The 24400-nt window shown below is 43.5% G+C and overlaps 1 protein-coding gene across 1 annotated transcript in view; it reads left to right on the forward strand.

Annotated features, from left to right (window-relative positions):
* The window catches only part of AMOTL1 (angiomotin like 1), a 171581-nt gene that overhangs the window by 33365 nt on the left and 113816 nt on the right, over positions 1–24400 (forward strand). The window contains exon 3 of the mRNA XM_011926574.1: positions 1895–1945. Within this exon, the coding sequence (XP_011781964.1) occupies positions 1895–1945 (51 nt within the window). The remainder of the gene's footprint in view (positions 1–1894; positions 1946–24400) is intronic.

Consider the following 24400-nt stretch of genomic DNA (forward strand, 5'->3'; position numbering starts at 1 on the left):
TGAATCGGATGCCATTATCTTCAAGAAATGAGGTGGAACAACCAGAGGATCCATAGTTGGCTGAAATAAGTAGAGGAGGCAAGTAATGCAGCCTGTTATTTTCAAGGAAAGCCAGTTATGGGTCAGAGCAAGTCACTGAAAGAAACATTCAGAGAGGAGGCTGAGGACATATAGATTTTGCTAGTAATGAACCATGAGTTCCAGAGGACAAACGGGAGGATTCTAGGAGGTGGGAGGGGATGGAGTGATGAGTGCAAACCTTCACTCAAACATATTTAATTCCTGGATTTGGGAGCTCAGATTACAAGAAGCAGGAAAAAGAGGTTGGAGAGATAGGCTCAGCAGCTCAAGAATGCTGCCTTGCTGGGGAAGGACAGCCCCGCCCCTGCTTCCCTGGGCTCAGTGAGCAATGCTGGCTGAAGGGGCTTTCTGTCCTTCATGGTGATTTGTAAACCAAAAACTGACAGTGGAAAAGCCTGAGATGGCTGAGTGTTTACAGGATGAGAGCACACTGGCTCAGACTGGGACCCTTAGGCTGCTGCAGCTGGTGCTCTGATCACTTTGAGTCAATAGAAGGCCCCCAGGAGGCTGCTCAGACTGTTGACCTTCCAATAGTCCTCCAAGGATGGAGAAAGGACAACCATTTCCGTACTTGCTCCTTCCTTCCCACTGACCCCGTTATGGGTCATCAGCTGCGGGGCTCTCTCTGGAGCACATCCCAAGTCCAGCACCTTCGCCCCCTTAATGCAGAGCAGTCACAGTCAGGCCTGGGGACTAGGGGGAGATACATAACACATCTGTCCAAGTTATCAGGCCACTGACTCAGAGAGGGAGGTTCTCACAGTGTTACATTAATTACTTTAGAATTTACAGCTCTCAGAGCATAATTATTGCTTTTACGTTCTGTATCTGAAAGCAGTCAATCTTTTACAGAGTAGAAGGAGCACTGCTCTTCTCTCCTCCCTGCCTTCTCCCTCACATACCCCATCATAATGATGTCACGCATAAATTAACAACTTCTCAGCCTTGATTTCCCTACCTCTGCAATGGAGCTCATATTACTTTGCCCACTTGAGCCAGGTGATCTCTTGAAGAGTAGGAAATAATGTTGGACTGGAGTTGGAATTCTGGTTCCAACAGGAGGGGATTGGAGAGCATTTGGGGCTCCTCCTACCTTTCCGCAAGCTCTGAAAATCCTCCATCTCCTCAGGAGAAGCCACAGAACAAACGATTTCCCAAGCATCAGAGGAGGGCAGACATAACATAACAGAGCAGGGAATCGGGTTAGAACGGGTTATGCTCCGATTTTTTTGAAAATAGGCAAACTGGGCGGGGACTAGGGAGGATTCCGTCAGCCGGGAGTTGGGAGGCCGCGCACGCCGCTGCGGAGCGTGACGGCCACGGTTACCTAGCAACGAGCGGGGATGCGCTGGGCGCCTGGGTGGGCGAGGGGTGCTCGCCGCCGCGCCGCGCGCCCTCGGGCCTCCCGGACCGCGGGAAAACTTTGCGGCTCTTCAGCGCTGGGGCGTCGGCCCCAGGCCCAGCAGACAGAGCAATGCGCCCCGCGGGCTGAGGGCAGAGGATGCGGCCGCGGCCCAGCACCCGGCCGGGGGAGCCGCGGGGTGGCACGCGGGGAAAGTTGGCGCGCGCCTGACCGCGCCTGGAAGCCGAGCGGTGCCCGGGCCGAGTTGCCCCCCAAGTTTCTGCGGCGATTTCTCACTCCCTGGGGATCCAGCGGTCCGAATCCCGCGGGGCCTCCGGCTCACGGATTCTGAGCGCTGGGAAAGAGAAGCCCGCGCTTTTCCCGGGGACCTGCGCTTGAGCTGATGCTTGGTGGGTTCGCCCTGGATGGTAGTAGCGATTCGAGTTGTTTTCTGCTTTTCTTCTCCCCCAGACAGTGAGTTTGTGGAAGCCTCGCCCGCATCGTACAGCCCAGACGAGTTAGGTAAGTGTGCTCCTTTTGTCTTTTATTTCTTGGTCGCAATTCTGCCCGAGAACTGCGGGTTTGGGGGGCGTCCAGATGAACTCAGCTAGGGATGGGGGTGGGGTTGGGGGACGGAGGAAAAGGGTCAGGGGACACCTGCTGCCTTCGCGGAGGGAACCGGCCTTTCCTTGGCGCTGTGCTTTCAGGGTGGCGGGGCAAATGTCCAATTAGCCGTGCGTGTGTGTGTTCGCGCGCGCGCGCGCGCGTGTGTGTCTCTGTGCGCGCATGTGTATGTGTGCGCGTGTGTGTGTGTCTGTCTGTGTCAGTGATGCTGCTCCGAGGAGCCTGGCACAGCAAACTTCCAGATCTGGGGCTTCTGTAACCTGAGCTCATCTTGCCGGAAGGATACAGCAGCGACTGGTTCTGTCTTGGCAAGTACCTGGCACGAGAAGGACGTCGTGTGGGTCGTCCTTACCCTGAATTTAATGAAGTCAGGGGCTGAAAACGGCGGTGTAATTATTAAACTGTAAGACCTGCTTCCCTCCCTGATTTCTGTTCCTCAATTAGCCTGTAGGTGTCTCGAGATAGGACATTCCATCCTCATGCCTGGCATGGTAAGTGGAGATTTGTGATGGGTGAACCGGGGCACTCTTGTCAAGAGATAGGCTGAAGAGAGAGTGAAAAGAAAGAAATGCGAATGGGCAGATCTCTCTAACTCTTCCTGCCACCCATTCTTACTCGGTGGCTTAGTGGTTGGGTTCTTCTCTCTTTTTTTTTTTTCCTTCTGCTTTCAAGGTTAGTTTAGCTGCTACTGGTCTGGGCTATCAAGTCTCTCCTTACTGTTCTTTCATCACTAGCCTGAATATCTTGCCTTCCTAAGATGAAATGAAAGGATTTATTTTATGATGTATGTTGACAGTAAAGGAGGGGGGGAACTGTCCACAACAGTGGTTTAAATATGTTTATCCTCAGTAACACGCTCACCTGTGGCACCCTGTCCCTGGTCAGCCTCTTGTGCTGGGAATAATGTCCTCATCAAGTCCCACAGGACCTGAAGCAAAATTCCACCTCAACCACGACTTTCATTCATTTTAGGAGCCAAGCGCCCAAAATAGATTAGATCAAAGTTGGCATTCTGTGGCAGGGAGGAGTACCATGTTTTATTCAGAGGATGTGTTTCTGACAAGTTGCGAGGCAATCACATCTCTATCAATGGAATCGTAAACTAAATGCATGAGTAAAACTAGCTTTTAAGACATACTGTGGTGAATCATTTTACGAAATGAAAGTGACATCTAAACCATAGCTTTGCATGATGTGATATTAAGAGGGCAGGTACTTGATGATCTGCTCCACGCATGTATAATTGTATGTTAATGGCACCAGCATTGACACTCCACAGTGCGACGAAGCCATTTGGTCCTCTTAAATCGTACACAAACATAAGCAGTGGTAGGATGAGCATTGCTTGCTCTGAGAAATCCGACTATATTACTACTAAATTGTTTGCATTCACAGAATGATTTGTGCTGCAGGAAGGCCCAGGTATTTGACCCTTTTTCATCTCCATATCTCCCTCTGGGACTTACAGACTGAACTGCTCCCATGAGGCACTGATAAATATGGGTATCCTTTCAAATTAGCAGTAGAAAATAAAAAGCAGGCCGGGCGCGGTGGCTCAAGCCTGTAATCCCAGCACTTTGGGAGGCCGAGACGGGCGGATCACAAGGTCAGGAGATCGAGACCATCCTGGCTAACATGGTGAAACCCCGTCTCTACTAAAAAGTACAAAAAAAAACTAGCCGAACGAGGTGGCAGGCGCCTGTAGTCCCAGCTACTCGGGAGGCTGAGGCAGGAGAATGGCGTGAACCCGGGAGGCGGAGCTTGCAGTGAGCTGAGATCTGGCCACTGCACTCCAGCTTGGGCGAGAGTGAGACTCCGTCTCAAAAAAATAAAATAAAATAAAATAAAAAGCAATACTTTTTTCTCTTCAGCTCCCCTATGGTAAAAACCCAGTTTCTCACGAGGAGATTGGAGTGTGTGTCTTAGTCCATTTGGGTTGTTATATCAAAAACAGATTGGGTAGTTTGTAAACAACAGAAATTTATTTCTCACAAGTTCTGGAGGCTGGGAATTCCATGACCAAGAAACTGGCAGGTTCAGTGTCTGGTGAGGGTCGGCTTCCTGGTTCATAGATGGCTATCTTCTCACTGTGTCCTCAACATGGCGGAAGACGGCCAGGGAGCTCTTGCTGTCTCTTTTCTAAGGGCACTAATCCCTCCAGTGAGAGCTCCACCCTTATGACCTAATCACTTCCCAAAGGCCTCACCTCCAAATACCATCACATTGAGGATTAGGTTTCAACACGTGAATTTTGAGGGATATAAACATTCAGTCTATAGTAGCATGATGAGAACCGTGGGGTTCCCTTCTGGGTTGTGGGCTTGCAGGGTGATAGAGAAAATAAAACAGAAGTCTGAGAGTTTGAGATCAAGGTTCTAGCTTTCACCCTGCTCCAGCTTCTTTAATAGACATGTTAACTAGCCTCAGTTTCCTTATCTGCAAAAAGCAGGGGTTGTGCCTGGTGATCCCTGAGGTGTCTTCCAGTTCTATTCTCGCCTCTTAAAGTGCTGTGAGGGGCTGTAAGCCAAAGGAGGCCTATGGCCATTGGGTATTCGTTGTTTATATTCATGTGCCATGCTGTTTGGGTACATGGTGTCCCCAAGGGTTATTCTCTCCATGACAGAGCAGCTGTCTGGATCAGACTGCCTTGTTTTCATGCTATTCAGGTCAAAGACAGAGCTGCCATTTCTCCCTTGGAAAGAGTCATGATGGTTTTTTGGTGCTTTTCTTAGACACACAGCAGGAAAAATGCCTCTTACAGCAGTTGATGAGCTTGTCAAGCAGCCATTCTTTCTGGAGCACAGATGAGCACAGGTTCACTCCTGGCCAGAATATAAGAAAAGGCAGAGCAAAGTTAAAATAAAATTGTTTCTCTACTCACTTCTTTTTTGTTTTTGTGAGAGTCTCACTCTGTCACCCAGGTGGGAGTGCAGTGACACGATCTCAGCTCCCTGCAACCTCCATCTCCCGGGTTCAACCTATTCTCCTGCCTCAGCCTCCTGAGTAGCTGGGATTACAGGTGCCCGCCACCATGTCCAGCTAATTTTTGGAAATTTAGTAGAGACAGGGTTTTGCCATGTTAGCTAGGCTGGTCTGGAACTCCTGACCTCAGGTGATCCGCCTCCCACCTCTGTCGGCCTCCCAAAGTGCTGGGATTACAGGCGTGAGCCACTGTGCCTGGCCTGTACTCACAATACTTCTGAAACCCAATGTGTGGGTTTTCTACACCAAGTAATTCTTCAGTATTTTGCAGCCACCAACCAGATGTCCTACAATTTAATTAAATTTTACCACTACCCAGAGTTAGCAGAGGCCCTGTAGGTTAAGGGCTCAGTCCTGCAAGACCACCTACCACTTCAGATATCAACTGTAAGTGGTGAGCCCGCGTATTACCCACACTTATGTCTAACTTGGCTACAAATCAGGGCTTCCTATAACCTCCTTTTGGTTTCTATAATTTACTTTAATAGCTGAGAGAACTCAAGGAAGCACTATACTTATGTTTACCAGGTTATTATAAAGGATATAAATGAACAGCTGGATGAGGAGATGCAAAGGGTGAAGTCTGGAAGGGTCCAAAGCACAGGAGCTTCTGTCCTTTTAGAACTGGGGTACACCACCCTCCTGGCACATGGATAGGTTCAGTAACTCAGAAACTCTCCAAACCCCCTCATTTAGGGTTTTTATGGATGTTCCATTAGGCATGATTGATTGAATCACTGGCCATGGGTGATTAACTCAATCCCCAGTCCCTTTCCCCTCCCCAGAGGTCAGGTGTGTGTGTGGCAGGGTGCGGGGGAAAGGGGGAGGGGAAGTGGGGAGAGTAGGTGGGTGGGGCTGGAAATTCCAACCTTTTTTTTTTTTTCCCTCAATGTAATTTTTTTTTAACGTATATCTGTAAGCACTATTTATTTCTGCACCTACAATGGTTCCTGGATTCTAAACAGTCATGGAGTTTAAGTTTGTAACGCTGGTTTACTGACAGCTTTTCAGAGAGCAGATGAAATTTTTCACTCCATGAAATACCCATGTTCTATGAGTCAGCACATGTAAAGCACACGTAACAGAACCTGGTACAAAGTAAGTGCAAGATAAAATACACAATATTCTGTGAGTCAGCACATGTAAAGTGCATGTAACAGAACCTGGTACAAAGTGAGTGCAAGATGAATGCTAGCTATTATATCTATGATATTAAAATGTGAAAAGATGACACCTTAGAATTGAAGAAATACAGTTTTTGAAATCAATATTATAAAGTTACTTTTAGTGTTGATTTGTTGAAATTTATTATCTTTATTCCAGGGAATGCTTTCCTTGGCTCTTGATCTTTGTTTTCCTTGACCTGCTAGCAAACTTTTTTTTTATTATTATTATACTTTATTTTCTAGGGTACATGTGCACAACATGCAGGTTTGTTACATAGGTATACATGTGCCATGTTGGTTTGCTGCACCCGTTAACTTGTTATTTACATTAGGTATTTCTCCTAATGCTATCCCTCCCCCATTCCCCAACCCCATGGCAGGCCCCGTTGTGTGATGTTCCCTGCCCTGTGTCCAAGTGTTCTCATTGAATTCCAACCTTTTAATAATATGGTTGGTTCTTCCCACAACCAGCCTCCATCCTGAAGCTGTCTAAGGACTTTCAGCCACCAGTTATCTCATTAGCATAAACTCAGGTATGGTTAAAAGGTACTTGTTCTGAATAAAAAAAAAAAAGATGCTCCTGTCACCTCTATCACTCAGGAAATTTCAAAGGTTTTAGGAGCTCTGTGCTGAGAACCAGAGATGAAAACCAAATATATGTATATTTTTTATTATATTGTATCATCACAGAAGTCCTAAAATTTTAGTTTGAATTCTCTTGCAGTTTCTTGTGACGTTGGGCAGGCGATTAAACTGCTTCAAGCCTCAGTTATTTAATCAACTCAATTGGGACCTTGTGTGGATATGGTAAATGGTGTATGTAAAGTCCATGTATTGAATGTGCTTGGAATTCAGGAAGTGCTTTTATTTTATTGTTTCATTATTATTATTCATTTAAAACATACTAATTTCCCAAGATTGAAGGATGAAATAGCTTTTATCAGTTATCCCGCCTACTAATCAAACCATTTTTGTTTCTGGAAACTTCTCTACAACTTACCTAGTCTCCAAAAAGAGGTAGTCAGGAATGGTGATTAGGTCAGTGGAATTATTTAGTGATTTGTCCCTGGAGTGGCATGTGGAATGGGTTTCCATCTGAGGTTCTGGTGATAGTTCCACTACTTTTTTGCCTCGTGATTGGTAGTCCATTCCACCTCTGTATTTTTATATCAGTCTGTAAATGAATAAATATTGGCTCCTTGGGGGATTGATTCTCAGTGTTGCAGCAAGATCATGTAATAAAATTAAGACACCAAAAAGGGGATTTTTAAAAAGGCAGTAGAGAAAGGGGTGTATCTCTGGATAAATGCTGTATTGAAAGTGGCCATGATGGAGTGTCAAGAAATATGCTTTCTTTCTTGAGATAGTGGTACCATTTTCTGAGGAGGCAAAGCCCACACCTTTCCATAGCCTTTCTGTAGTTCCATCCATAGCTAGAAGTTACGGCCATCTGAGAGGGTTAGAAAGAATGTGTGGAGAGTTAGGATGAACCCGGATGTGACCATGTCTGCCATGTGAATAGCCTTGACTGACTGTCTTCTACCTGGAGGATAGATACTTGGTTTAACATAGGAGGAACACCATAACCTGCATCACTCACACCCACTATGACATTCTAGTTTTATGGAACTATGGTGCGATCCTCTACATTCGGCTCAGTTTCCTCCACCTGCATGCTTCTCCTCCCCCTTCTCCCATTCTCCCCTGGCTTACTCCTATCCAGCCTTCAACACTAATCCCATGTGTCAGGTCCTTCTGGTGGTTTTCAATTTTGGCTGCACATCAGAATCAGGAGGAGCTTTTAGAAGTCCTGAGTCCAGTTCCCAGTCCTGAATGATTACATCTGAATCTCTGGGCTATGGACCAAGCATCAATGTTATTGTGTTTTTTGTTTGTTTGCTTGGTTTTAATCACATCTCAAGTTATTTCAATATGCTGCTAAGATTGTGAACAACTGCGCTACACTGTAGCCACCTTATTCTTCTGTGTAAATCTAGCAGCCAGCACAGTGCCCAGCACAAGTTAATCTTCAGTAAATATTTGTTGAATGACGGGGAGGGAGGGTGTCACCACTGAGACACTTTATTTTTTCAGTTGTATATCTCTAAGACTGGCCTTTCTGCTTGTTGTAACAGTGCCTTGAGGACTGGATCCTTTCTCCTGTGACCTGTATCTCCTGTGTTTATTCTGGGGGCTTATCCAGCTTATTTTTTATCTTACTTAAAAATTGAAGTTTTAAAAGTCCAATTTTTGAACTTAAGTTTTCTAGTATAAAAGTAATATATGCTTATTTTAGAAAATCTGGACATTAGAAAGAAGAGGTAGGGGAGCTCACTTTCACCACCCACAAGCAAACTGGTTCCTTGTTTTCTTAACCTTTCATAATTTGTTGCCCTTTGGGGTTGCTTGACCCTCTGGCATGCCTCAAGCTCAATTGCTGCTGTCTCTGCTCAGACCTGGTGAACTGGCCTATGAGTGCCAGGAGAAGAGTGTGTCATGAGAACAGCATTCTTGGGAGCCACCAGGGCTAACTGCCCTGAGGGCCAGTATGCAAGGAGAAAGTGTTTTCTTGTGCTATTCTGGCCTTCCTCATTCAGGCAGGATGTATGCTGGGTCTTATTAGGACAAATGATGACATTTGTATAACTTCTTTAAAATAGTAACTTAAATATTTCCCAGTCTCCTCTTACCCCCTTGTACTCCAAAAATATGGGATGAGATTGCAGCTCTGAATCATAGTGTTTATGCCTTAGTCAGGATAGGCTAAACCCGAGTGTCAGTGGCTTAACACAAGGAAGACTGCATTTCTTGCTTGTGCAGTGGTCCAGTGTGGAGTTGTCAGAGGGCTGTGCTTCATGTGTCGTTGAGGACCCCAGCTTCTTCCATTTCCTGGCTTCACCATCTTCTAGGGGCTCAGGTTCTTTCACTGATGCTTTGCGTCCATTTGTCAGGTAAGTGAATCAGGTGAGCAACAAAGAATGTTCACCCTTGATTGCCTCAGCCTGGAGGCAAAATACTCACTTCCCCTCATTTTTCAAGGGTAAGAACTAGTCCCACAGCCTCACCCAGATGGAATGGGGTGGGGTGGAAAATGTAGTCTAGTTATATGCCAGGAAAAAGAGGAGAACACACACATTGGTGATCACTAGCTGACTCTACCAGTCGTATTTCTCTTATTGCTCAAACCATTATGACTGAGCCTCATTAGGGCCATATGGGTGCTTGGTCTTGGTATTATTTAGGATATAAGTTGGGCTGCTATTACAAAGGCCAAAATGACAGTTACTTACACAATATGTAGGCTTGTTTCTTTTTCACTTAGAGCATGAGCAGTCCAGTGCTGATCTGTGGCTTCAGGGTAAACTATATCCTCAAATGTGATTTCCCTGCAGTAGTTCAGGGTGACTGTTTCAGCTTCTACTATCACATCCACATTCTAGTCCATAGACAAGAGAGAAGGAAAGTGGTGGGCACAACCTGAAAGCTGCACACATCTAATGGTGTTCACTTATATTCCATTGGCCTGAACTTTAGTCACATGGTTACCCATAGTTCCAAGAAAACTGGGAAAATTGGGTGGAGATAGGATGGAATCTATTATCAGAGAATAGCTGGGTAGGGTACAGGGAGAAAGAGGTGCTGGATGACTAAGCAATCTTACTAACAAGTTATAGGAAGCACATCTTAGTGGTTAAGAGCATGGGTATCAAGCCATACTGAATGGTGAATTTTAGCTCCACTTCTTACTTGCTTTATGACCATAGACAAGTTACTTAATCTTTATCTTCTTTTCCTGAACTTTAAAATCATGTACTACTTTCTGATGCTTTTCCAGACCCACTTACCATCCTTTATCACTCTTCTCTGTGCTCTGAAACACTTACCTTTTGGAATGCATCATGTGGATTCCTGTCAGATTTGACCAATAAGAGGCACTGGCAGGATACAGGAGTGTGGTGAGAAAGAGAACCCAGTGTACCTACTTCCTTCCCATCAGGCTGTGGGATAATATGGCTGTGTGATTCTGCTGAAGGCCGCAGATCCTATAGAATGGCCCTCTCTTAAAGCATCCTGTCTTGCTGGATTCTGATAACTTCCCCTTCCAGTTTACGGGTTGTATTAGGGTTCTCTAGAGAGACAGAACCAATAGGATATATATATATAGGTATAGTTAAGTGAGAGGGAATTTATTAGGGGAATATGCTGTTGTGATTATGGAGGACGAGAAGTCCTGTGACAAGCTGTCTGCAACCTGGGGAACCATGGAAGCCATGGTGAGGCTCAGTCCAAGTCTGAAATCCTCAGAACCGTGGAACGTGATAATGTAACTCTCAGTCCAAGGCCAAAGGCCTGAGAGCCTGGGTAACCTCTGATGCGAGTACTGGAGTTCAAAAGCCAAACAACCTGGAGTTCTGATATCCAAGGGCAGAAGAAGAATGTCCCAGCTCTTGAAAAGACAACAAGGCTTTGCCTCTCCTCGGCCCTTTTGGTTCCATCCAGGCCCCCAGCCAATTGGATGGTGCCTATCCACATTGAAGGCAGATCTTCCCCACTCAGTCTACCTACTCAAATGCCAGCCTCTTCTGAAAACACCCTCACAGACACACCCAGAAATAATGCATCATCATCTCTCTAGGTATCCCTGAATTCAGTCAAGTCGACACCTAAAACTAACCATCATAGGGATGGTAGCAGCTCCTCATAGTGACTAGCCCCAGGGTGCTTCATCATCATTTGCTGTTTTCCTTTAACCCTTTTGTAAATAGTTGCTTCATTAGACTGTCTTCAGTCACTCCTTTTGCATATACCATCTATTTCCTGATAGGACCCTGACTGATACAATGGGGATAATAATAGTACTGACCGCAGCCCATGGTGGTGAGGATTAAATGCATTATATGAGAAATGCCCAATTGTAGTACCATTAAATGTCTTTCTGTCCTTAGACAAATGCTCTGATACCTTCAAGTATGGTCAAAGCTTTCTGAAAGATTCGGCATATAAGTTAAATAATACTGTCACTTACCTCCTCTTCCCTACCCTGTTTCAGAAGGATGGGTCAAGATTCAAGACTTTTGAACAAATCTGTCCTAAGACAAATGTACCTTGCATGCAAAGTTTCCTCCCTCCCATTTATATGGGGATGAATAAGGAGAAAGGAACCAGGCTGAATTCACCTAGTGTGTCAGGCACTTTATACATGTAACCATTGTACGCAGCTTACTGGCTTGGGTCGTGGTACCCCCAAATACAACAATTTCCAAGCATTTGCCTGCCCATCTTACTAAGAAATGAAGTCATTTTAAAGGCTGCCCTCCAGTTGTTTGTCCAGAAATCCTTAGATGGTGCTTATTTGCATGCACAGAGTCAGTTCTGGCTGCTCTAGTCTTGTCAGGGGAGATGGGATTCAGAAACACCATATTGAGGCCAGTGAACACCATGATAACTACTCCACGCCCTCTCTTCTCCACTTGACACTGGCCGTTGCTGCTGCTGCACCTGCTCACACCAGAACTTGGAGGCTTGGCCTTCACTTGCTTGAGAGCCTGACTGGTTTCCCAGGGTCCTACCCTCTCCTGGCGGCAGCAATGAGGATGCTACTCTCCTGTGCACATTCTGAGTGGGCCCCGGTCCTTCTGATTGCGACACAAGCCCACACCTATCCTAGGTTTTGGGATTGGGTTGGCTACGCGTGCATAGCCCTGAGCCGGCCTCCAACTGACAGGGGTGTCCCTACTCCCCACCTCACTCCCAGTATGTACCCTAGATCTCTCCACCCCTTAGAAGCCTATGTATCCTGCCATCCTTCTCCCTAAGTCCTGAACACAGCTTCTGAGAGCTAACTTTTTCTCAGGATGATTGACAGTGGAAAATTCAATTCCCTTCACAGGAAGCCTCACCCTACCACAGGGGTGTGGTTTGGCCTCCTGTTCCAAAAAAACAATCACAGAATAGTTCAGCATTGTTACACTTCCCCAAATCTGAGTAACTCAGTCTTTTCCATGATTGATCTTGTTGGGCACATTAGTTTATTTCATCCTCAGAACAACTCAGTGAAGCAGATGGAATTATTTTCATTTTCTGAAGGAAGAAACAGAGGCTCAGAGAGGTTAAAGGATCTGTCCGGAGTCACTTGGTTAGAGGCAAAGATTAGATTCAACATATAATCTCCGGCTCCAGAGCCAGTTTCAGTTTTCTGGGAAGGAGAATGTACAAGTTGGTCTCCTCCTAGGGAGATTGTATTGGGAACTGAATAAAATATGTTAAAGTATCCAGCACAGGGACAGGCGGTACAATACATGGACATTCAGTACGTATTTCTTGAACAAAATGACTGGTAGGCACTCAAAACTATATATATATTTTATTTTTTTAGACCACCAGATAATGATCAGTATTATCTGAATATTGATCTGAAACAACAACCATAAAAACTCCTCTTTGCTTCCTTCATTTATTTCTTGCCCTTTCCGTCCATTCACTCCTATGTATTGCAGCACAGAGACCTTGGGATACAAAATCTCCTCTGGTTTCCCAATAGTGTTGATACTAAAAGAAACGAAACTTTTGCAGCAGCACAATTTGGGCAAGGTAGTAGAAGCCTAAGGAGAATACAAAAGCACGGTTCAGGGCAGGTGGACTCAAACTTGGATGTAAAATTGATCACTACTCCCCTAATACTGGTTTGCAAAGTGATATTACACATTGGTCAGGAAGTGAGTTTTATTTCATGGTATTCTAGTTGGGGTCAGGAAGTGAGATTTATTTCAGGGTATTCTAGTTGGGAGAGAGAATGGAGTAGGAAGGGGGAGAATGACAATAAATTCCGAAGATAAATGGTTATCTGCTTTGGAAAAAAAAAAAAAAAAAAATCAAGGAAAGAGATCTGGAGTAATGGGATAAAACATACACATACTCACATGCATTCACACAGCACACACACATACACACACACACACAAACACGCACACACACACACGCAGGAAAATGGGAAGGGCATTTTCCCTGCCAAAGAGATGTTTCTACTAGAAATAAATGAAACTGTGGTCATTCATTCCTGAAAATTAAACACAAGCCTGACTCCCCAGAAACGATCTTTCATCAGTTGTTAAGCACTAAGGGAGTCTAAAGAGTGTATAAATTACTAGTGTGATTTGTTCAAGGATACCATGATTATGGTTTCTGGGGCACGTTCTTGCTGGATGATCATTCTAGAATTTATCGTTTGTTTTTTTTTACTCTTACACTCCTCAAATCAGTTTTGCCCAGTGTGGACACATTAAATTAATTTGATATTCATGGTTTGCTCTCTCTGTCCTGCTCACCCCCTCTCCTTTCCAGTTTCTCTCCTTTTCTCACTCACTTCTTTCCCTCCTCCATCTGTGCCTCTGTTTCCCTAAGTCAGTTGCACCTCCTCAGCCCCCACTCGCCTCTTCTTGCTCCCTCTTCCTTTTTCCATCTTAGATTGGAATATGGACAGAAAAGGCAGTGCTTGCCTTCCTAGGGCTCTCTGCCAGAAAATGAAACAGGTCAGATTATAAAAAGGGATAAAAAAAGAATGTTCCTTGGCAAAATGGGGGAAACATGTTCAGGAATGGTTTGCTATCTCTTGCTGTCTGCTGCCTGCTGAAATACACTCCTTATAGGACGGCTGCATATGAACATTTATCCCCATGGCACATATGTGTGGTTATGTTAATGTCAAATATGTATAAACATTTATTTCTGCTTAATTCTCTCCCCTGTGACCTTTGTACCCCCAAATCTAGAGTGGACAAGATTACTGACCACCTGGTGGTAAGACTTATTAATCTTTTCTCAAGGATTTTTTAAAAGATTACTGGGAAGAGTGGACACTGAGACTGCTTTCAGGTTACTGTCTAACAGTAAATAGCTTTTGGAAACTTTAGGTTCTTAAGAAAACACAGAAGGGACCTGTGGGTCCAAAACCTGGTCTGGAATGAATCCTGTGGAAAATACAGGATTTGGGGCTGGTGGGGTGGGGTACAATAGTCTACTGCTGGGATTTGTAAACCTGCCAGGGCTCCTTTGTCTATCTCCCAGGGGTTTGCTGTTTACTGTCTGTTGACCATGAATAAATGTCCATTATTTTTGCTCTTGTGGTTGGTCAGCCACAGAGTTAGACTTTAGGCTCCTTTTATAAAAATATTTACCTGTTAGCTCGAAAAGTCATTTTCCCTCAAATTCAAATGGGGAATCCAGACTGAATATTTGCTGTGAACTAAGGAGTGTGGCAGGCAGTTGTATGTCACTGTCTGGCTGTGGTGGGGGTTAACTTCAGGTGAACACCTGATGCCTCCCCTTCCACTGGTTCCCCTCCTATCTTGTAGATGGGTGATTAGGATCAAAAGAATTAGCACATTTAAAGCATTTAGAATAGTGCCTGAAAATGACTAGCATCTAATAAATATTACTCTCATTCTACTGCTTTCCTGGTGTTTTTTTTTTTTTTTTCCTGTCTTCCCCTCCTCGCCTTGTCATTCTCAAGTACGGCTTCTTTCCCTGAAGTCCATTTTGTTTCTCCTTTCTTAATTCACTTGCTGACATTGAAAAAAGATGGAAAAAGGAACTAAATTACAAATGACTTTATTAAATGTATTATAATAAAAAGAGCTAATATTTATTGAGTGCTTTTCATGTGTTAGATTATAACATTATGTCAATCATCTTAAAACAATCCTGTAAGACAGGTACTATTATTTCCCTCATCTTACAGATGGAGAACTGAAGCTAAGACAAGTTAAATAAGTTGCCAAATCACACCTGGCAAGTGGTAGGGCCAGGGCTTAAACCCAGCCCTGTTCTTCTCTATTGCTAGGATTCCTAACCACCATCTTCAATTCCAGAGCAAGTCACTAGAACCCAAATTCCTGATTCTCAATAACAGATTCTTGGCAGAGCCCTAATTTGCAACTAGGTATGTTTGACTACAAAACCTTAGCTTGACCCACTCACAACGCTGCCTACAACTTGCCACACACTGAAAGCTAGGCTCAGGCATGCGAGGGTGAGTGAGACATAGTCCTTCCCTCAAAGAACTGGTAACTTAATTGGGAAGAAAGATCTATTAACAGAAACATTTACAACGTGGAGTTCTAGCTCCTTCAGGCCAACGAGCACTTATTGGCTACGTGACCTTGGGCAAGTTATCTAACCCCTGTGGACTTCAATTTCCTCATCTGTGATATGGGAAAGTAAATATCTACTTCATAGGGTTATTGGAAGGGGTAAAATGAGATAATATATGTAGAATGCCTAGCACATATTTGGCACTCTATGAGCAATTGCAATTATTGTTGTTATTATATGGTGACTGCAAGGGAGACGTGGGACCCCAGAGAAGAGGAACCTGACTCAGTCATGGAGGTCAAGGAGAGGCCAGGCCGGCTTTCCGGATGAGATCCATCCATCACAGTGTGACCTGAACGGCATCATGTATGCCTCAGAACAGTTGGCGGCAGCCATTGTGACCTCTTCCTCTGGGGTCCCTGCAACCAAATGCTGAATAATAGAGTGCAGAAGAATGAAGCTGAATCTTGTCTCTCATACAAACTCAGATTTAGCATGGGAACGCTGCAAAGTGGGACTGTAACTTTGTTATCTCCTTCCTCAAATACTGTCCACACCCCTATGCCTCACAGTGTCTGTTTTTCTTACTCTTAAAAAGTCCTTAAGTTTGGCTCTGTACTATTCAGGGGGACAAAGCTTTACACCATGCTCACTTGCATTTCACTCCTTTTTCCATCCTTATCAGTATTGCTTTTTACTACTATCAGCTCCTTATAGCTGACATTCCACACTGTTTATCAAATGAGAGACTAAAGGCTCCTCTAAAGTAATTTTAGGGATATAACCTAGTGTAGGTAGGCTGGTATTTGCCAGACTTAGGAAATAAAACACAGGAGACCCAGTTAAATTTGAATTTTAGATAAACAGTGAATAATTTTTTTAGTATGAATATGTCCACTGCAATGTTTTGGACATATAATACGAAAATATTTTGTTGTTTATCTTCAGATAAGCAGATAATTTCAATTCAGATCCAAATGGTGTTTCATCTGGCAGCCCTAGGTATAGGAGCAGTATCTGGGGATGCTCTGCCCTTTGCATTGGATTTTGGCTTGCTCTTCGTAGGTGTAATAAATGGTGACCCAGTTCCATGTCACCAAGTATTCAGTTGCCACTTGACTCCACTTGCTCTTAGTAGGTGTGATAAATGATGACTCAGTTCCATGTTGCCAGGTATTCAGTTGCCACTTGATTCCATTTAGGTGCTTACATCAATGAGACTTGATTGCTGCTATGCATATTATTTTATCACCTCAGTTAGAAAATGGATGCTTGAAATTAACCCTTCCTACAGTAGCAATCCTAAACAGCTTCAGGGATTTGATGCTCCACTGTGCACAATATATAAACACGGAAGACTGCCTGCTCCTGGACTGGTTATTTGGCTTCTGGGCTCTGAATGTTAAGGTTTTGATCTTCTTCCATTCTTTCTTTTAGCAGAAGCTCATGTCTGATTGACCCCATTTTGGAGAGTCAGAGCATCATAGTGTCCTCATTGGAGGGAACACCCAATGCCGTCCTCCTTAACGCATCATCACTCGGCCTCTGCTAGAACATCTTCTGAGGGGGTGTTGTGTGAATGGGGGAGGGGCTCCTGCTTCCTGAGAAAACCTGCTCTATTGTTACACAATGATCGTTATTATAAAGATTTCTTTATAGAGAGTGGAAATCTGACTTACTGTTTCTTACACACAGTTGTCCGTGTTTTGCCTTCCAGAGCTTTCAAACGTTTATTTTACTGAAATGGGAGGAGTTCCCATATCCCCGTCACAGGGCCTGCGACAGGTGTGGCTCGCTTCTTCAGTGCCCCGCTGCTCAAACTCCTAGAGGGAACATGCAGACAGGCAGGTTGTGGGGAGCGTTGTTTTGGGCTCCAGCCCCAGGGCAGCATCTAGGGTTGAGTGTTTACAGCTCCTGAAGCCCCAGTGGGTGTGTGTTACAGTGTGCTCTGTCAGTTTTGCTGTCTGCAGGCCGCTTGTGTTGATCAGCTCAGTTAGACCCTCTGCCTTATCACAAGGACAGAGGGCTTTCTGTATCCTGGATTCTTGCCCTAGTGTACCAGAAAAATTGGATCACAAGTGGGCTTGGAGGATGGGTGCAAGGTTTTATTGAGTGCAGGTAGCTCTGAATGAGGTGGATGGGAAGCCAGAAGGGGGATGGAGTTGGAAAGCGGCCTTCCCCTGGAGTCAGGCTGCCCAGCAGCCAGACTCTCCTCTGACTGCCCCCAACCAAATTCCTCTGTCGATGGCCTGCAGTGTCTGGTGGTGTCTGTTGGTGTGTTCTTCTGCTCCTCTCGACGTCCAGCCGCTTGTGTCTGTGCCTGTTAGGGTCTCGGGTTTTTATAGGCACAGGATGGGGGGCGTGGCAGGCCAAAAGCAACTTTTTGGGTGCAAAAACAGAAATGCCTGTCTTCATTTAGGTTTGTGGGCACAGGCCCGAGGATGGAGCCCTTGCCAGGGACCCCACTCATCTCTACCCAGAACTTCTCTGCCCTCTTCCCGTATCATTATTATGACCCAACATAAGGATGTATTTTATGTTTAGACCCACAAACACAAATACAAATATAAATACAAATATAAATATAACTAAACAGAATTTCATGGAATAGCAATTACTCTTATTTGGCTGCATCTGGTGTTTCTTATTATATTCTATTTTATTTATTTAAAATGCTGGTCAGGACCCTGTTAAATTGATTTCATGACCCATAATTGGGTGACCAACTACTGTTTGAAAAACATTATTGCTATGTAGTGTTACAGAGCAAATATAGAATAAGTCTATTCCTCATTTCTTTCTAAAAGATTTTGAAATATTTGAAGGTTGTCATTATATAATGTCTTAATCTTCTCTTTTCTACACTAGATATGACCGAGTTTCTCCATTCATTCCCATCCTGCTCAACACCTTCTGAGTGCTTTCTAGCTGAGAAACACTTCACTTAAAATTTGGCACTGAGACATGAGCACATCACTTCACATATAGCTTGGCCAATACTTGGCATTGTGGGATCATTAGACCCCTTGATTTCGACTCCCCTGAGTTTATATCAATCAGTTAATTAATATTCATTTGGGTATAGTTATAATTATTAATTTATGTAAAATACCTAACCTAGCCCAATTTTTTTCTGTTTTGTCTATTATGGTACCTTGAAATATTTTTCCTATTTGTGGGGATGGGGAGATGGAGGCTCAAATCAAGATGACAATTATTCATGTTTCCTGGATCTGCCCAAAATTCAGGAAATATAAACAAAAAGAAACTATGTGTCTAGCACAGTCTAGCACAGCAATAATTAAAACTCCACCAAAATGATCATATTTTGTAAGAAAATGGCTAACAGGTTAATAATAGTTAATGTTTCTAGAACACCTGCTGCAAGCACTGTTTAGTTAAGCACTGAACTAAGAGCTTTACATGTAATTTACTCATGAATTTCTCACAGTCTTGAGGTAGATACTACTGTAACCACTGCTTATGAAATGACAAAAACGGTTTTACAGAAGTTTAAATCGTTCAGCCAACATCACAGGACTAATAAGTGGCAGAAGGGGTGATTCCAGGCCCATCTGACTGCTAAGCCTGTGGTTTAAAATCTGTAACTGCCTCCCACAGAGAGGAAACAGCCTCTGGTGGTTTAAAAAGAGAGAGTGCCTATAACATGCCTAGTGTAATGTTTACGTGGAGGCTTAATAAATAGCTCTTAGTGTCTCCCATAAGGAAAGGGAAGAGCTTAGCAGCAAATTCAGGCCACTAAGAGTCCTCAGGAGTCTGTGAAAACTGTCTAGATTCATCACTAACCACAATGGGGCAGGCCTCAGAGTGCTTTCCAGTCGGGAAGTAAGGTCTGGAGTCAGGAAACATATTTCTTGTGCCCATGAGATGGGAGGCAACATAAAATAGTGGTTAAGAGCAAGAGCTGCTCATGCCTGTATTCCCAGCACTTAGGTAGGCTGAGGCAGATGGATCACCTGAGGTCAGGAGTTCAGGACCAGCCTGACCAACATGATGAAACCCCGTCTCTACCAAAAATACAAAATTTAGCTGAGCGTGGTGGCACATGCCTGTAATCCCAGCTATTTGGGAGGATGACAGGAGACTAACTTGAACCAGGGAGGCAGAAGTTGCAGTGCACCAAGACTGCACCACTACACTCTAGCCTGGGCAATAGAGTGAGACTCCATCTCAAAAAAAAAAAAAAAAAAAAAGGCAAGAGTTTCGCAAAAACAGACTTGAATCTTGGATCTGTTAATTTCATTTAATTAATTTCAAATTAATTTCAGGTTTTTTTGAGGCTTTTGACACAGTCATTAGCTAAAAAATCAAATGTTCAAAGATATGGAGCAGTGCCTAATATCTGGAGAGCAGCACTACCATTTATTCTTTCATTTATAGTTGAGAAAGTTTTTGATGGTATAACAGAACAAAGTGGTGGCAGGAGGTTTTGGAACGGCTGGTTTAAGTAGCTTCAGGAGACTTCAGTTTTTTGTTTAGCTACATGATTGAATGCATAATAAATGCTTTGTGCTTTTGCCTATCAATATCTAGAGAAAGTACATCAATGAAGAGATGCAGGACTTTCAACTGATTGGCAAAAAGCAAATTTTAGCTTGTCTGACAGGATGCTTAGTTTGCCAGTACACTTCAGACCAATGGGAGAGTCATAGATGGTGTGACAGTGTTTAAAGGCAACAAAAGGCTACTCCATGTGGCCAGCGCTGTCATGAGCCTCACTAAGCTATTTTGAAGATTTTTAAGCAATGATAAATTAAAAAAAAAAATTAGACTACACCTAAAGTAGCATATAAAGTATAGCAGGATTCCTGTATACTCTGCAATCAGTTTTTTGAAAAAAAAAATGTCAAAAGGTAGAGAATACAAGAAAAGTTTTTGGGATATAATTTGAATGACTGTGAAAACATAACCTTTGACACTGAACTCATTTGCTCACTCCTTAACTTGATAGCAAAGCCCAGTATGTACAACTGTGTTGGGTGTGGGTGGTCTCCAAGGCCACACTGCTCTCTGAATTGATTTTGAGTTTTGTTTGTAAGATGATCACAGACATGTTACACTGATATGAAGGGCATATGTATACATAACCCTTTAAAAAAACATTCTGCCTCATTCTTATTTCAAGATGAATTTCTATACAGACTAGATATATTTTTTTGTGACGATCATATCAATTAGACATTTTGAAAATGACTTAAAATATTTTCATTAATGTTCTGAGAAAACCAAGTTTCTTTTGTGGTTTTAACCAAAAAGTTGCCCTTTTTGTCACTGGATTCACCTAGCATTCATAATGTTTTTTTCATACAATGAATTAAAATTTGCTAAAATCATGGACTGGCTTTCTGGTTGGATTTCAGGTGAAATGTGTTTAAGGCCAGAGCTTTTCTCAATATTTGATTTTTTTCCCCAATATTTGATTTTTAAAAAATATACACATAGGTGCTGCATTTGTATCTGCTGGTTTAAATTCTGTCATATTTCACTTCTAGACTTTTAGTATGGCAAATCATATCTTACTTTTATTTAAGCATTTGTAGTTTGGGGTATCTGGTACTAGCTGAGTACAGCTAGTACTCAACTATAATTGAGTTTTGTACTCAACATATATGAATCATTCCTCATCTATAATGTGCCCCCAAATGCAGCTTCATTTTCCGATACCTTGACGCAGAATAAAGGTTTTCATCATTTAGGTGCAAAAAAAAAGGGCCAGAGCTCTGCAAAAAACAGACTTGAATCTTGGCTCTGTCACTTATTAGGCATGTGATCTCAGGTAATTGACAGGACCTCGCCTAGCCTCCAGTCCACATGGGTAACACATGGGCAATAATATCTACCATACTGATGGAATGAGATAATGAATGAAATAATCTGGTTCGGAGGAGACACTCCATATGTGCTAGTTCAACATAGAAAACTGGATTATGATCTTTCTTCTCCTACAATATCATGTGCCTGCTGCGTTATTTAGGTTAAGATTCTGAGTGCATAGAAATATAGACCCTCAAAGTGTTGTCCATGGACAAGCAGCATCAGCACCATCAGAGAACTTGCAAATGCAAATTCTTGGGCCCCATCCAGGCCTACCGAATCAGAAACTCTGGAGTGGGGCCCAGCAATCTGTGTTTTACCAAGCCCTTCAGGTGATACTGATACAGCTAAAGTTTAAGAACTACGGCCCTAATGGCACTGAAGATTCTGAGTCTTCTCCTGTTTTCTTTTTTTTTTTTTTTTGAGACGGAGTCTTGCTCAACTGCCCAGGCTGGAGTGCAGTGGCGCGATCTCGGCTCACTGCAAGCTCCGCCTCCCGGGTTCACGCCATTCTCCTGGCTCAGCCTCCCAAGTAGCTGGGACCACAGGCGCCTGCCACCACGCCCGGCTAATTTTTTGCATTTTTAGTAGAGACGGGGTTTCACCGTGTTAGCCAGGCTGGTCTCGATCTCCCGACCTCGTTATCCGCCCACCTTGGCCTCCCAAAGTGCTGGGATTACAGGCGTGAGTCACCGCGCCCGGCCCTTCTCCTGTTTTCAACAGGACTCAGTCAAAGCTCTAACGAGGCTGCATCCTTTGGGTAGATATTGTAATCAAATACATAGACTCCACAGTCTATGTCTACTTTCAGGTTGTTTCCATTTAATCTTTTTATTGTTGTTTATCCCAAACTGGCCATTTTCTTATGTTCTCTTTCTCTCCTCTATTTAATTTGAAACTCCTATTGTATATACCTTACATCATATAGGTTGAATAGAAAGGGGCCATTCCCAGACACCCAAGTAAAGGAGACAAGTAACATTCCTAAAGAACTTTCCGCAGCCATCCCTGCATCCTTAGCACAGGGTACCTGCAGGGACTGTACTTCCTTTGCCTCCTTTAAGTTCCTGGAACTTTCTGAGAACGTTTCTGCCACAAGACCTTTGCACATGATATTTGCTTGGCCTGGAATGCTCTTCCTGCCTCTTTTATGTGGCCACACCTTCTTGTCTTTTCAGTCTTTACTTACATATCTCCTTGGAGAAGGCTTCCCTTTTCATCCTCTCTAAATGGCCACTTTCTCCCTAATTGTTAACCCCTCTGTTATTGCACTCTCAGTCTGCTCCTTTTCTTCATTGCACATGGGCCAGTTTGTAACTGTAGACTTATTTATATGTTTTAGTAAGACAAAGCCCATACCAGGGTATTCGAGCATCTGGCAGAGTACATGGATTATCAATGTAATCAATAATTTTTTTTGGTGGTGTTGGGGGAACAGGGTGTCATTCTGTCACCCAGACTGGAGTGCAATGGTGCCATCCTAGCTCACTGTAACCTCAAACTCTACCACACCTGGTCAATTTTTAATTTTTTTTTTTGTAGAGACAGGGTCTTACTATGTTGCTCAGGCTGTTCTTGAGCTCCTGGCATCAAGAGATCTTCCCGCCTTGGCATCCCAAAGTGCTGAGATTACAGGAATAAAGTCAATGTGCCCTGCCAATATTTCTGAATAAATGAATGAATGAATGAACCATTATAGTTCTCACATACTTTGCCTTCTTTCAAACTCTGTTGTGCTTTCAGTTAATCCTCTCTTTAGGACTTAATTTTTTCTTTTTTCTTTTTTTGGAGACAGTCTCACTCTGTCGCCCAGGCTGGAGCGCAGTGACATGATCTTGGCTCACTGTAACCTCTGCCTCCCAGGTTTAAGTGATTCTCCTGCCTCAGTCTCCTGAGTAGCTGGGATTACAGGTGCCCTCCACCATGCCCGGCTAATTTTTATATTTTTAGTAGAGACAGGGTTTCACCATGTTGACCAGGCTGGTCTCCAACTTATGACCTCGAGTGATTCCCCCTCCCTGGCCTCCCAAAGTGCTGGGATTACAGGCATGAGCCACTGCGCCTGACCAGGACTTAATTTTTTCTAGTTATTTCTAATTATTCCTTCTCTCTCCCAATCCACACTTTGGACTTTTCTGAAGACTTATACCTAGCATGATACTCATGACACTGGCTCTATGACTGAGATGCAATAAATGCTTTCTGATTTCTTGATCAATAACTTATAGAACATTTAAGACATGAATTTTAACTTCTTCCGTCACTTTGAATTTATGCTGTAAAACAAATTTTTCTCCTAAATGGAACCATCTAGAGCATCTGGAGCCATTGGGAATGGTGAGAATTTCCCCACTTCTCTGTCTTTCCTTGGCTTTTAAAAAGGTATAAGACCTGTTGGTCTGTAGTGCATATTCTGGAGAGAGAAGAACTAAAATTGCTGTACAGATTGTGGAAGGGTCATTTCTCTCACTGTTCTTTCTGTCTGTCAACTGAAAAGGTACATTTTCAATATAAACATCCAATAATTACTTTCAAAATGGGGATTACAAGGGTTCTTTAGGGTGAACATTCTGATCTGCATTGTCTTCAGCTATTGTGAAAATCCTTATTTTTTATAGTGGCTTTATGTTGTTTTAGAAACTCAGTATGATTCCATTTTTAGAAACAAAAACGTGTCTATATCATCACTGGAAATCAGAGAGGAAAACATGATTAGTTTTTTGCTCATGAAAAGAGGAAAGGGAAGCAATCATAATAGAATGATATATTGTAGGGTGGATGGAACTGAAGCTGCTGTCTATTAGTATGTAATTGGATTCACCCAGTATCTCAATGGAATGATCAATAGGATTAGAAGCTTGGGAGCTTCTTTTCAAGTGGGCAACATCAATTAATCAACTAACTCAGTGGTTCTCAATCAGAGGCAATTTTGCCCCCTAGGGGACATTTGGCAATGTCTGGAGACAGTTTTTGTTTTCATAAATGAAGGTAGAGGGGGTGGTTGCCACTGGCATCTAGTGGGTAGAGGCCATCCCTACAATGCACTGGGCAGTCTCTCACAACAAAGAATCATCAGCCCCAAATGTCAGAGGGCCAGGGTTGAGAAACCCTGCAGTAATATCAGCCAAAGAAGTATTACAAGTTTTCAGTACTCCCAAGGTTTCTGTAGTAGTGGTAGCAAATAATGTTTAAAATAACCATCATGTATTGAATATCTATTCCATGCCAGGATCTTTATATTTATAGCTGGTCTCTCTGAGTCCGGGCCTGACACCAGGTT

Source organism: Colobus angolensis, unplaced genomic scaffold (assembly GCF_000951035.1).
Source record: "Colobus angolensis palliatus isolate OR3802 unplaced genomic scaffold, Cang.pa_1.0 Scaffold7, whole genome shotgun sequence".
Classification (NCBI taxonomy): Eukaryota; Metazoa; Chordata; class Mammalia; order Primates; family Cercopithecidae; genus Colobus; species Colobus angolensis.